Source organism: Nycticebus coucang, chromosome 22 (assembly GCF_027406575.1).
Source record: "Nycticebus coucang isolate mNycCou1 chromosome 22, mNycCou1.pri, whole genome shotgun sequence".
Taxonomy (NCBI): domain Eukaryota; kingdom Metazoa; phylum Chordata; class Mammalia; order Primates; family Lorisidae; genus Nycticebus; species Nycticebus coucang.
Window position 1 is genome coordinate 27024904 of NC_069801.1, and position 13955 is coordinate 27038858.

General features: G+C 47.1%; 1 protein-coding gene across 1 annotated transcript in view; it reads right to left on the minus strand.

Moving 5' to 3' along the window:
* Positions 1–5660: 5660 nt before the first annotated feature.
* The window catches only part of CSMD2 (CUB and Sushi multiple domains 2), a 580815-nt gene continuing 572520 nt past the window's right edge, over positions 5661–13955 (minus strand). Inside the window, exons 67-71 of the mRNA XM_053576806.1 lie at positions 13670–13782; positions 11850–11937; positions 10226–10364; positions 9877–10089; positions 5661–8116 (exon numbers count right to left, since the gene is read on the minus strand). Of these exons, the coding sequence (XP_053432781.1) occupies positions 9930–10089; positions 10226–10364; positions 11850–11937; positions 13670–13782 (500 nt within the window). The 3' untranslated portion in view covers positions 5661–8116; positions 9877–9929. The remainder of the gene's footprint in view (positions 8117–9876; positions 10090–10225; positions 10365–11849; positions 11938–13669; positions 13783–13955) is intronic.

The window sequence follows — 13955 nt, forward strand, 5'->3', positions numbered from 1 at the left end:
GATGCATGGCTATTTTTTGGTTGCAGTTTGGCTGGGGATGGGTTCGAACCCGCCACCCTCGGTATATGGGGCTTGCGCCCTATCAACTCAGCCACAGGTGCCACCCAGAGAGCCTTTTTTTTTAAGTTGGTTAGCTGGTTGGGGGTGGTTTCTAGGGGGTTTGCACCACAGTGATAACACAAATAGTCAGCACTCAGTGCTAATGCAAATTGTCAGTGCTCAGAGGTAATGCAAATGGTCAGTGCTCAGAGGTAATGCAAATAGGCAGTGCTTGGTGGTAATGATAATTGCAAGTGCTCAGTGTTAATGCAAATGGTCAGCAGTCATTATTAATGCAAATTGTCAGTGTTCAGTGTTATTGAAAATGGCCAGCGGTCAGTGTTAATGCAAATGGTCAGTGTTCAGTGTTATTGCATGGGAGCCCCAAACTGGTAATCTGCCTAGGGCCCCATGGGAACTTAATCTGGCTCTGCAGACAGCCAAGGAGTAGGAAATCCAATTTTATTGATAGTAAGTGCATTTATATTCTGATTGCTATTCAGTTGTGTATGATGTTGTATGTTGTATGTTGTGTGCTGTGTAAGCCCTGGTTTACACTGTTGCGATCTCTGAGCCATACAAGCATATGGCTGAACTCGCATTGGATTCGGAAGAAAAAAGGCGTACATGTCTTCTTTTTCCTGCAGTGGAATCTGATCGTATGGATCTTCTCACCCCTGAGATCAGATTCCTGTGTGAGTTCACAGATGGCAGTGTGGTTCGCACAGGGTAGTGTGAACTGGAAAGGTGGTGGAGGAACTGGCTCTGTAATCGTGCCGGTTACCGCACCACACCAGTTGAGCCTGAGGTAAAAGCAGACTTCCACCAATATGGGCACTGGTGAGGCTGAAATGATGTGGACTGGCAAGGCTGCATTGATGGACACTGATCAGACTGCCTTGATGGGCACTGATCAGATTGCATTGATGGGCAGTGCAGTCTATATGTCTCTGTGTGGGCAAAGTTATTGCTGGTATATTGTTTTTGTAGTGCTGTATATATATATTGGTATTTTACTAATAGCAATTTGGAATCCCTATGAAACAATATATGAAGAAAGAAAAATTGAGTCGGAGTGTAGGATATTCAAAGAACAGTGGACTTATGATTACTTTTTCATGCAGTACAAGGAAAGAGCTGTGTGTTTGATATGCCAGAATATAGTGTCTGTATTCAAAGAATACAATTTGCGTCGACACTATCAAACTCAACATAAAGATAAATATGATTGTTTGGTCAGAGAAGTGAGAAAAGATAAAATATTAAAACTGAAAAATACATTGACAACTCAGCAAAATACTTTTGTGAAGCAGAAGCAGCTAAATATTTCATCACTGTGAGCAAGTTTTCAAGTTGCCAAGCTAATAGTGTGCACTGGTAGACCATTCATGGAGGGAGAATTTGTTAAAGAATGACTTATTTCTGTTGCCAAAGAGATGTGTCCAGAGAAGGCCGATTTATTTAGTACAGTGAGTCTTTCAGGACCTACAGTTACATGAAGGATTGAAGAAATGGGAGACAATTTGCATCAGCATTTGCAAAATTCTGCAAAAAAACTTTCCTATTTTTCCTTGGCACTCGATGAAAGTAATGATATTTCTGATTCTGCACAACTTCTAATTTTTATTTGTGGGATGAATGATTATTTAGAAGTCACAGAAGAGCTTGCTGCACTGCAAAGCAGCAAAGGAACAACTACAGGAGAGGATATCTATGAAAAGGTTTGCCAAACTGTGAATGGCTTGGAGCTGGACTGGGCTAAACTAGCCAGTGTGGCAACTGATGCTCCTAGCATGGTGGGGTCTAAGAAAGGAGTAATTGCTGGGGTGGCACCTGTGGCTCAAAGGAGAAGGGCACTGGCCCCATATGCCAGAGGTGGCGGGTTCAAGCCCAGCCCCGGCCAAAAAACAGCAAAAAAGAGAAAAAGAAAAAGAAAGGGGTAATTGCTTGCATTAACCAAGAGATGGACAAACACAACCATTCTCATCCAATAGCCACACACTGCCTCATCCACCAATAAGCACTGTGTAGTAAATCACTGAAGAGGGACTCTATTATGAAAATTGTGGTATCTTGTGTTAATTTCATTAGAGCTAATGCACTAAACCACAGACAATTTCAGGAATTTCTGTCTGAGTTAAATGTTGCCTATGAAGATGTTCTGTACCACACACAAGTCCGTTGGCTGAGTTGAGGGAGAGTTTTGAAACATTTCTATGACTTACTTCCACAGATTACAGCTTTTCTGCTTTCAAAAAACAAAGAAGTACCAGAGTTCAAAGATGCAGAATGGAAGTGGCACCTTGCCTTTCTGACAGATGTTAACAGAGCTACTCAACAGTTTCAATGTGCAACTTCAAGGAAAGGGGAAGCTTATCTGTGATATGCAATCACATGTGAAAGCATTTGAAGTAAAATCAAGCCTCCTCATCAAACAAGTGAACGAGGAAGATTTCTGCCATCTCCCTACAACTCAAAATCTGTTAGCGGAAAAACCATTGGTTGCATTTCCAAACAAAACGTGTGGATTCACCGGAAAAGTTGCAAAAGGAGTTCCAATTTAGATTTAAAGAGCTTCATCTCCATGAACAGGACATACAGCTTTTCTGTAACCCATTTTCTATTGACGTTGAAAGTATGGATACGATTTACCAAATGGAACTGGCTGAACTGCAGAATTGTGACTCTCTGAAAGACGCATTCAAGTGAAGCAGCCTTCCTAATTTCTATGCATCTCTCCCCTCTGAGACATATCCTATTCTCAGGAACCATGCACTCAAAATGGCAACCATGTTTGGCAGCACTTATGTCTGTGAACAGACTTTTTCCAGAATGAAACATCTGAAATCTCCAACCAGATCTAGACTAATTGATGCACACTTGCATCACTTGTTACGACTAGCAGTGACAAATATGGAACTGGACATTGACCATCTCATTAGCCAAAAGCAGGCCCATAGTTCCCATTGAAATACTGGTAAGTTTGTTGATTTAACTTTACTTGTTCTTCATTTTAAATATTGTATTTGTTCCCATTTTGCTTTTTTATTTCAAAATAAGACACAGGAATTTGTTCATAGTTTTTTTTTGAACTATAGTCTGGCCCTCTGAAGGTCTGAGGGACAGTGAACTTGCCCCCTGTTTAAAAAGTTTGAGGACCTCTGGCCTAGACTTTACCACTATGCAATATATCCATGTAACAAAGCTGCCCTTGTACCCTCAAAGTCTATAAAAATCAGAATGAGAAACTTTGAAGATATGTCATGGCCTTTTTCTGTTCATAGTAAAATAAACGTATTAGATTTTCCTACACCAGCAGTATCAGGTATTCTATTGGCGTGAGGGGTGACGAAATGGTGTTGGTTGCTTGTTTGATTTCTAGTTCATAAGCTCTCTCTTCTCTTGGGATAAGTCAATCTTATGAAGATGGTGTAGCTTGTTGCACAGGCTGCAGTTGGGGCTTGTCTCCCCTCTAGCTATGCTCTTGGGCTTATGAAAACTTGTCCTGGCCTGATGTTTGGAAGTCTTTCCTTGCTCTGTTGGGTGTTCAGTAATTGTTTGCTATTTTCTTATAAATCCATGTGTATACTGGGTGAGCATATGTCCTGAGCTTGGAATTAATATTTGCTGCCTTGTTCTGACTCCCAAGCCAACAGGAGCTTATGCTTAATGACAGTTCAATTCCTGACCCTGAATCCCAGACAAGCTAGCTGAGCTTCCAGAGAGCAAGCTGCTTCCACACAGCTGGTTCCCCGTGGCCAGGTGATAAACATCAGACGTCATGCTCCAGCCCAACTGGGAACGTTGGTCTAAATCAGTTTATTGAGGTGATGGGGGTCAGCTGGAGCTGAAGTGAAGTGCAGAATGAAGGGTAGTGAGAATCAGAAAACCAAAGGAAGTCTGGATAAGTTTCCACATGAAATGTTGGCTCCTAATGTATGCATTTAGGGAAGCATGGAGCCTAATTTTTGCCACTCTTTCCTACTCCTCTAGCGACTTGCCTGGATGATCTTCCTGGATTTGGCCTTTCTCTACTGTAGACTTTCTGCTGCCAAAGCCAACCTGCCTATAGGCTGCAATCCTTACACCCTGACTGCTTGGTCCAGGCCTACCCCATCCCTGAAGTGGAGAGATGTCTTGTTCTCAGGTTCTTGTCCTGAGCTGACCTGGGCTCCACTATAAATTAAAAAAATTTTTTTTTAAAATTTGTTGTATGAAAAAATTCATACAACATTCCACTTACCATTTTAATTATTTTGAAGTGTACAGTTCAGCGGTATGAAGTACATTCACATTGTGTGCAACTAATCTCATCTCATCCAACTGAAGAACTACATCCATTAAACAATCACTCCCCATCGCCCCTCCCTCCAGCTCCTGGCAGCCCCCATTCTGTTCTGTCTCCATGAATTCAGCTGCTCTAGGTACCTCGCTGAAGTGGAATCACATGGTATTTGCCTTTTTGTGACTGGCTTATTTCACTTAGCATAATGTCCTTGAGGTTCACCCACATTGCAGCACGTGTCAGAGTTTCCCTCCTTTCTGAGGTTAATATTCCCTCGCACCTACACACTCCATTTTGTTTAGCCATTCATCTGCTCATGGACATTGTGTTGCTTCCACCTTTTGGCTATTGCGAATAATGCTGCTACGAACATTAGCATGCAAATATCTTTTTGTGGCCCTACTTTCAATTCTTTCGAGTATAGACACAGAAGTAGAATTAGTGGATAACATGGTAATTCTACTTTTAATTTTTTTGAGGAACCACCATACTGTTTTCCATAGTGACTGCACCATTTTATATTCCCACCAATGGGACATAATGGTTCCAATTCCCAATTCCTCCACATCCTCACCATCACTAGCTATTTTCTTTTTCTTTTTTCTTCTTCTTCTCCCCCCTCCTCCTTCTTGTCTTCTTCTTATTATTATTTCTCTTTTTTTTGATGATAGTCATCCTGATGGGTATAAGCTGGTATCTCAGTGGGGTTTTGAGTTGTATTTCCCTAATGATCAGTGGTGTTAGTGCATCTTTTCAATGTGCTTATTGGCCATTTATTTATACATACACATACACATATATATTATAGAAATGACTATTCAAGTCTTTTGTAGGCATTTTTTACCTATTCTGGACATTAACCTCTTATCAAATATATAATTTGCAAATATTTTCTCCCATTCATAGATTGCCTTTTCACTCTTTGTAGAGTCCCACAAGATGCCCATTGATGTGTGTCCCTTGATCACAGAAGTTGTTCATTTTGATGTGGTTCCATTTATCTATTTCTTCTTTTGTTGCCCATAGATTTAGTGTCATATCCAGGGGATCATTGCTAAATCTAATGCCGTGAAGCTTTCTTCTATGTTTTCTTATAAAAGTTTTAGGCTTTACAATTAGGTCTTTGATCCATTTTGAGTTACTTTTGTATATGGTGTATCCACTATTGGTTTTCCTGGGAGTCCCTACCATGGAGCAGTGGCAACACTATGCAATTAAGAAAGATGCTTCCATGTTTCCACTCTTGGTTTTAGTCCCAAATATGTCTTCCCTCCCCTCCCCCAACAAACATGTGGCCCTAGTCATAAAAGAGGCCATAGAAATGTAAGAAAACCAATGCAAAAATTTATATTTTATTTGAATTCAAAAAATTTAAAATTGCTTTCAAATTCAGGAAAGTACCATAACGCAGGACCCCAGGGGGAAGCCTCATATACAGAGACAGATAAATTAAATGTATATACTGCAGACAGGCCAAGAAGGTGTGTAGATTACATATTTACAGCACTCGATGTTTTCTGAAAACCATATTTATACATTTTATTACATTTACAAAAAAGGCTTCCACTATCATTTACCTACAATAATGAAAAAAAATTTACACCTTTTTTCTTTCTTTTTTGGTACTGTACAAACTTTGTATAATAAAAATATATCTCTGTACAAAAGTTTTTTTTTGTTTGTTTTTGTTTTACTTTTCTTTTCCTCTGGGGATGGTGGTGGGTGTATGTGTGAATGGTGTGGAGGGGGGAGAGCCTAATCTGCCCTGTTCCCTTCCAAGCCTCTAGAGGTGAGAGAAAACGCCAGGTGGAGAGGGTGACGCACAGCAGGGTGCTGGGTGCCCCACCAGCAGATGCTCCTTGTGCATCTTGTGGGACTCTACAAGGAGACACAGGGGACGAGGTGGAGGCAGGCCTGGGGCAGGAGCCCCCTGGGCAGTCTAAGGGAGTATAAGAAGAAGGCAGCGTCAAAGAGCTTTCTGCATTTGCTTCCAGGAGAAGAAAGAGATGAGTGTGTGTTTGGATCCGTCCTCTCCTGCCAGGCCTGGGGTGCTGTGTCCCAGCAGGCTGCACCAGGGGTGTACTCCTACTGGCATTGCCAGCCTCCATTGCATCTGCCAGACACTGACAATTTAGTCAACTTTATATCAGTTGGAACTTTAATTGTTCCAACCTAGAATATGCTTAAGAACCAAGTATCCCTGCTTCTCTACTCCCACACATTTCTATTTTGTTATTTTAATATTTGATATTAACATCTGAGGCCTGCACGTCACACAGGTGCCTAAGCCCATGGGGATCTTCCTGAGAACAGAGAAAATGGCTCTAAATGCCATACTTTGTTTCCTAAACTTGTTAGCTTCCCAAGAATACCCATATGGAATTTATTAGTGATCCAAGCACAATGAAGCTGTCAAAGGAAATCAGATCCACGTGCAAGGTGCTGGAGAGTGTGACTTCAGTCCCCCCATTTTTTTGATTCAGGAGCTGCCTGGATCTTTGTCTGCTATGGTCAAGGGCTGCTCGGAGCCAAGGGACCAGCACCAAGCCCAGGAAGCCTGGGATGCTTTGTCCTTGCCCTGCTGCTGCCTGTGTAGAGAGAGCAGGACCCAGACAGGAAACACCAATAGCCTGCTTGGCCTACCAGACCTGGCCACGGTGCTACTGCAGATTTACCTGCTTCTCTCTGCCTGCCTGCCCTTTCTTGACTGGGCTTACTGGTCTTTCTGGCTGCTGATGCCCTGGACTTAGGGGTCAGACTAGTCTGGGTTTGCCTTCTGATTCCACACTAACTCTGTGGTTCATGTCTCTTCACCTTTCTGGGCATCTGATTTCTTAGGTATAAAACAAGAATAACAGCTCCTACATTTTGGTGATCTGAAGACTGGAAATAACAGAAGTGGATGACAGGGATAGAGAAGAAACCCAGTGTCCATCAGCCGTTATGTTTTGGGTCTGGGGTCACTTCTCTCCTATCCTTCCCAGCGTCCCCCTGCTGCCTTCAGACCTGGCGTCCCTGTCTGGGCCACAGACTTGTTTTCTCTTCTTTTTGTCACTGAATGCCAGACTTGACCTTGGGTTCCTGGCCAGATTCCTGCACTATACCCCCCAAACCTCTGACCCACCCTTCTTTTCCCAGCATTGCCCAGGTTCCAAATGACGTTTTAATCCACTGGGCATAGAACTCAACACAATTAAGTTTGGAAAAAAAAAAATGAAGAAACTGTTTTCCAAACTATTTCTGAAGACTTATTTCCTGCCCTTGGGATAATCCTTGCCACCACTGAGAAGACGGGACCGTCCATCAGCAGACGGCTGGCTTCTGCACACTGACCACATGGGTGCGTCCTATGGGTACATTTGCGGTGTGCTCACCCGTGGTTTGGGCAGGGGGCGTGCTGCCTTGCAAGCTGGTTCCTCCTCCCTGTCTTCATCCCTTCTCTATGTTTGCAGGAAACAGGGCCTATGGCATCTTCCACACGCACGTCTCTTCCACAGGACATCAATGAAGGAGTGGGATGTGTGTTTGTGTGTGCTCACACCTGAACACACACATGCACACCCACAGGGTGCTTTGCTGTTTTGGATCCAGGACTTCCTTCCTCCGTCTGCAGCCCTTCTTCCTTCGCTGCCCCAGTCCGGGCACAGCAGGAGTCCTCTCCAGAGTAGTGGGCGCAGATGGTGGCAGGGCAAGGGCGCAAGTCCCAGCAGTAGCAGACGTGGGTGGAGAGACGGACAGAGATGGGCACTGGGCGCTGTGCTCAGGGAGCCTGCGTCCTGCCCCCCTGGGGAGCTGGGGACAAACAGAAAGGGAGGCAAGGGGATGGGGAGGAGAGAGTGAAAGCAAAGAAGGAGCAAAGGGGAAAGAAGGACAGAGAATTGGTCACTTCTATCTGCGTCTTTCATTTTTAATCTTCCTGAACTGGGGGTGGGGTGGAGGTCTGGAATGCACACAGCAGGACATACATCTTTCTAATTGTTGTCTTTGTCTTTTGTAGGACCAGCCAGCCCATTAGGTACATGTGATATGGTGGGGTCTAGGAAAATGTTTTATTTTCATTGTTTTCAAAATCAGAAGAAAAAAATGAGTAGAATAATAATTGACATGTAATGATGGATCCGGCCTGGATTATATTCATCTTTATAACAACCCAGAGTTATAAAGCATCACTTTTAACTCTTTTTTTTTTTTTAATGGAGGAGGGGCCCACAAAGATCAAAACACAGCCCTGATGCAGGTAGGGTGTTTTTATTATATTTAGAGTTTGGGTTTTGTTCTGTGGCCCAGGCTGGAGTACAGTGGTTTGATTATAACTCATTGAATCCTCAAATCCTTGGGCTCAAGTGATCCTACTGCCTCAGCTTCCTGAGTAGCTAGGACTACAGGCACATGTCACCATGCCTGACATTTTTTTACTTGTTGTAAAGATGTTTCTCACTATGTCTTCCAGATTGGTCTGACCTTCTGGCCTCAAGGGATCCTCCTGCCTGGCCTCCCAAAGTGCTGGAGTTACAGATACAAGCCCTCACACCCAGCCTTAGGGAGAGTTACACCCAGCCTTAGGGAGAGTTTTAATTTTAATTATAGCCGTTCTCATTAGGCATCATTTGAACCTAACATCTAATCTGCATTTTATTCTATTTATTTATTTTTTAAATTATTATTTATTGAGAGGGTCTTTTCTTTTCTTTCTTTCTTTTTTTTTTTTTTTGTAGAGATAAGAGTTTCACTTTATGGTCCTTGGTAGAGTGCCATGGCATCATACAGCTCACAGCAACCTCCAACTCCTGGGCTTAAGCGATTCTCTTGCCTCAGCCTCCCAAGTAGCTGGGACTACAGGGGCCTGCCACAACGCCCAGCTATTTTTTGGTTGCAGTTCAGCTGGGGCCGGGTTTGAACCCGCCACCCTCGGTATATGGGGCCGGCGCCTTACCGACTGAGCCACAGGCACCGCCCTCTAATCTGCATTTTAAACATATATGTCTGTTCAGTGTGGCTCTTCATGCATCCCACCCCGAGCCAAGCAATGCTTTCCCTGCACTCTGACTGTGGGCAAAAGTGGTCAGAGGCCCTGGCTTCTAGCAAAGAGACAATTTTGAAGGCCTCCTAGACTTGGAGCCACCCACCCCAGCTGACCCAGAGGAGATACATACATATACATACATACACATCTTCTACTGACTACATTGCTCTGGAGAACTCTGACTTACACACTCTGCTTGGACATTTTGCCAAGTCCAGGGGTTAAGAGTACAGTCTCTGGAGCCAGCCAGCCTGAGATTGGATTCTGATCATTGTCCCTACAAGCTCTGTGACCTTGGTCAAGTGGATTCACTGCTATGGGCCTGAGTTTTGTCACGTGGTGCGGGGATTCCGCCAATGAGCAGGCAGAGGGCGGGGCTTAGCGCAGCGTTTGGCGCGCTCAGGTCTCGCCCTCCCCCAGCTGTGTGTGCGAGTGCTGGTGGGTGCCACTCCGTGGCGTGGGGCGCCTGCGCATGCACAGGTCCCTGACTGTCCCTGAGGCCCGTCCGCCTCCCACAACCCCGTCTCACCAGCTGCTGGAGGCGGGGCTCTCGGTGGCGGTGGAGGCGGCCCGGCCTGGTGGCTATACCGCGGTACACACTGTGCTGACTGTGAACTCCGCCTCGCTGGCCATGATGTCTGTGGGCTGGATGTTGCGGTCGTACATTGGGTTCTCAAATGTGGCCCTGACATTAGTGTTCTCGTGGCCAGCATAGCCATTGAACGGAACTTTGGGTCTTCTCCTGGGAATAAGAGAGAGAGAGAGAGGGTGACACGGAGAGACTCGGGGTAGAGAGGGACAGAGAGAGAAGGAGCCCTTTCTTCCTTCCAGAAGGTTCTAGCTCTCCCCCGCGGCCCGCGCTGGTTATCCCTGAGCACCTGTGCTTGTAGAGATAGAGCACAAAGCCCGCGATGATGAGGGCGATGAAAGGCACCAGGATCGCGGCTGCCACGGAGCTGCTGTTGGAAGCGAAGTGGCGGCCGATGGACTCGGGGTCTGACTCCAACAGCCTGAGGTCTGTAAAGTCCCAAAGCACAAAATTCGAGTTACAGCGACACAGCTGGCAGTGTAGGCCTCCGTCAGCCACCCTGTGCCACTGCACCCTCTGGGGACGTGGGGCTGTAGAGTGGGCTATTCCATTCTCCAGCTCGGTGGGGGTGGGGGCCGAGGGGGGCGTGCCGCGTGCTCACAGCCCCCACCCGCCTCCTCACAGGCACTCCAGCCCGCCCCTGGAGAAAGTCCCACATGCTTCCGCCTGTGTTCACAGCACATCCGGAGGACTGTGTTTAGTCCTGGGGATGAAGCTCTGCAGAGGGACCTGAAACCATGTCACAGAATAAGATCTTAAAAGGGTGCATGCTTCTAAACTTCTAAAAGTTTAGAAGTTTCTAAACTTTTTTTTGCCATAGGACCTTTTTAGCAGATGAAAATTTACAAGGAAGCTAAAATTAAGACAGATGAAGACAGAGCTGCTCTAGTGGTGTGATGCCCTGGTGGTGGGAGGGCACCTGATGCTTAACCTTCTGGATGGCCTTCCCTCCTTCCTGGTTCCCCCCCCCACTGGGAGGGCTCAGGAGATCACAGTTAGACCCTGTGGCCCCTGTTAGGAACCCCCCTGAGGGGTCTGGGGCTCTGAGAGGGGACAGGGAGCCAGAACACTGGTCTCCCCTGTGTGTTGGGATGGGGGGCTGCAGGCTGTGTGGAGGACAGTGGTCCAGTCCCTGCAGCTCACAGGCAGAGCTAAGGCAGCTCTGGGGAGCAGCAGTGTGGGGGAGCAGGCGGGGAGGGGGGTTGCTGCTTAGTGCAGAGACAGGATGGAGGGAATGCAAGGAACTGCCTTGGCAGGCAGGGCCCTGGTGCTGGGACTGTCAGTTGGGGGAATACCATGGCTCTCACGCACCCAAGACATCTCCTATCTCCCCTCTGGTGCTTCTGAGAAACTAAGACCCCTCCCTCTGCCAGAGTAGGAGGCTGGGCACCAGAGGGTCTCCGTCAAGGCAGGCTCTGACGTGTAGGCATTTGCATGGATGACATGAAGCATTAAGACAGACAAGGGAAGCCTCCCTGATGCTCAGTTTTTTCCTCTGTAGAATGGGGACAACAATACCAGCCCCTCAGGACCAAGCTAAGGAGGTGAAGGTGCTGCTGAGGACCCCAAGTTTAATGCTTCAGGATGTCTTTGTTCCTTGAGGCAGAGGCGAGGCCTGAGGCCTGGCCAGAGAGTGTCACTGGGGGCTGTATCTAAGACCCAGTGTCCCTGGAGCTGGGGGTCCTCACCCCAAGGGCTGAGTGTGAAACTGCCTGGCAGAGGTTGAGTGTCATACGAATGTGTTATTTGTGCAGGGAGATTCCATAGTTTTTGTCATAATCTCAAATGTGTCCCTGATCCAAAAGAGGCTAAACACTCCATCTTAGACTGTGGCGCTTCCCTAGCACCCCCACCACCCCCGGCTTCCCTCCCAGCCCTAGGGCTCACACTTCCAAGGGGCAGATGCTAGTTACCAAGTCTTTGAAAGCCGAACTGCCCAAAGCCTTGGCCCTTGACGGAGCCTTGGTAGATGAAGGTGCCTCCGGAGGACTCTGAGGAGACCTGTGAAGGTGTGGAGCAGAGAGAGCAAGATGGAAGGCGTGCTAGAAGGATCTAGAGCTCCTGCTGCCCGGGTAAGATAGGCTCATCAGACCATGCTGTCAGACCAGCTGGTGTCACCCATCGACCCACTGGTCCAACACACAGAGTCTGACTGCCCACATCAGGGCAGGGGGTTGCAACTGACTAGCCAGGATGGGGCAGGATGGGGCACCAACTACTTGTGTGAGGTGGGAGCGATTTTTATCTCCTACCAGTCACATCACTTAATCTGTCTGTGCCATAGTTTCTTATTTGTAAAATGGCAATAATAACAGCCCCTGTGTCAGAGGGGTGCTGTGAGGATGAAACGATGACACGGACAATGTTAATATAAAGAACTGAGAGCACTTATTTGATTCCTTAGATAAATGTTGTTTATTATTATTGTGGTGTGGTGAAAAACTGAGGAAACAGAACCACGATTGAAATGTCTCTGGCAGATTAAAGGCACTTGAGAGGATTCATCACAGTTCCAAGGGCTGTTAATTTTTTGCAGGCAGTTGGGGACATCCCCCTCTGTCACCGTGCCCCTGCCATGCTGGGGGCCTCAGCCGCGGAAGGCATGCCGTGAGGCTGCTCATGCCAGCGCCTGCTTCCAGCCCATGCTCCATGGCCGGGCTGACTGCCCCACCTGTACCCCCAGACATACCCCACACCTGGCTGGCTATAGAAGGGCCATGACAGCTGTAGCTGCCACTGTACCCTCTAGAGTGCCATCTTCATCTTCTTGCAGGCCCTAGGCCTGCACGCCACGTCCCAGCACTGACCTGCCCAGCATGCTGGGTTCTCTTATCCCTGCATAGCTTGGGGATTCCAGTAGTGAAGGTGGTCTGGCCTTCGATATGCAAAGGGATCCGTAAGATACCCCTGAGCATGCCAGGAGCACTTGCATGTGCCTGCCCCTGCAGAATCCTCTTGGTTCTCCTGATGTGTTTGTAAAGCAAAGTCACTGGTGCCACAGCCCCCTACCTGCAGTCCTGTCCCTGAGGATGCAACATGACTCCCCAGCCCTCTGCTGCTCTGGCCCACCGTGACCTCTTGCTCTTTTCTCACCTTCCTCTTCCAGCACCAACCATACAAGACAGGGAAGCCGAGGACATGGCTGGTGACACTAAGCTCAACTGTACTATGTCTAAAATAGGAAGGTACAGGCAGAGGAGTATCACTGGGGGCCTGGCCTTCAGCTCAAGAATGCCCTTGAATGGAGGAAGTCTTTCCCATGGGGAATGTAGGAAAGTCTTGTCCCCGCACCCCCACGTGCTGGTCTCTCAAGCTTGTGTGAATTACCCACAGTCCACACTCTCAAGTGTGGGGAGATTCCAAGGTGGTCACGTGGGACTCACCACCTCCAACTCCCACCCACCACACCATCAACTCCAGTGCGCTTGAGTTCCCTCTTCTGCCCTAACCTTCAATCGCTTGCTTTGGGCTCCAATGGCAGAGCGCACTCCATCTCTCCCAGATGTGGGACCCCCCCGACTCTGAGTCCTCTGTCTCTTTTTGTATTTTCCCTTGCCCACTTCACTGGCAGTGTGGACACCCATGATGCTCTCAGTCCTGGCACCACAGGAAACCATCTAGGTCTCCAGGTTGATCCTAAGAATTTCCACACCCTTCTGTCCCCCTCTTTCTGGCACTGACTTGGGGATGAGGGATGGGGCAGAGTAGAGGGGGGTCAATCTGTCAGACTTACATGCCCATCTAAAGCCCAGTGATCATCTTTGAACTTGTTCACAAAGATCTCCACGGGCCCTGTGATCTGGTAAACTTGGAGCAGCAGATGGAAATCTTCTTTCTTATAAATTCCTGGGGGAAAAGAAAGTTCAGGGATTATATTGGAAAGATCTGGGAACATTTCAAAACCCGAATTTGTGGGCATGTGGATGTGAGTTCTGAGTGGAATTTCACGTGTAGATGTATAAACACCCCCTGCATACTTTGAAGAGGTAAGTCTAGTTTTTCTATTGTTTTCATGGGAG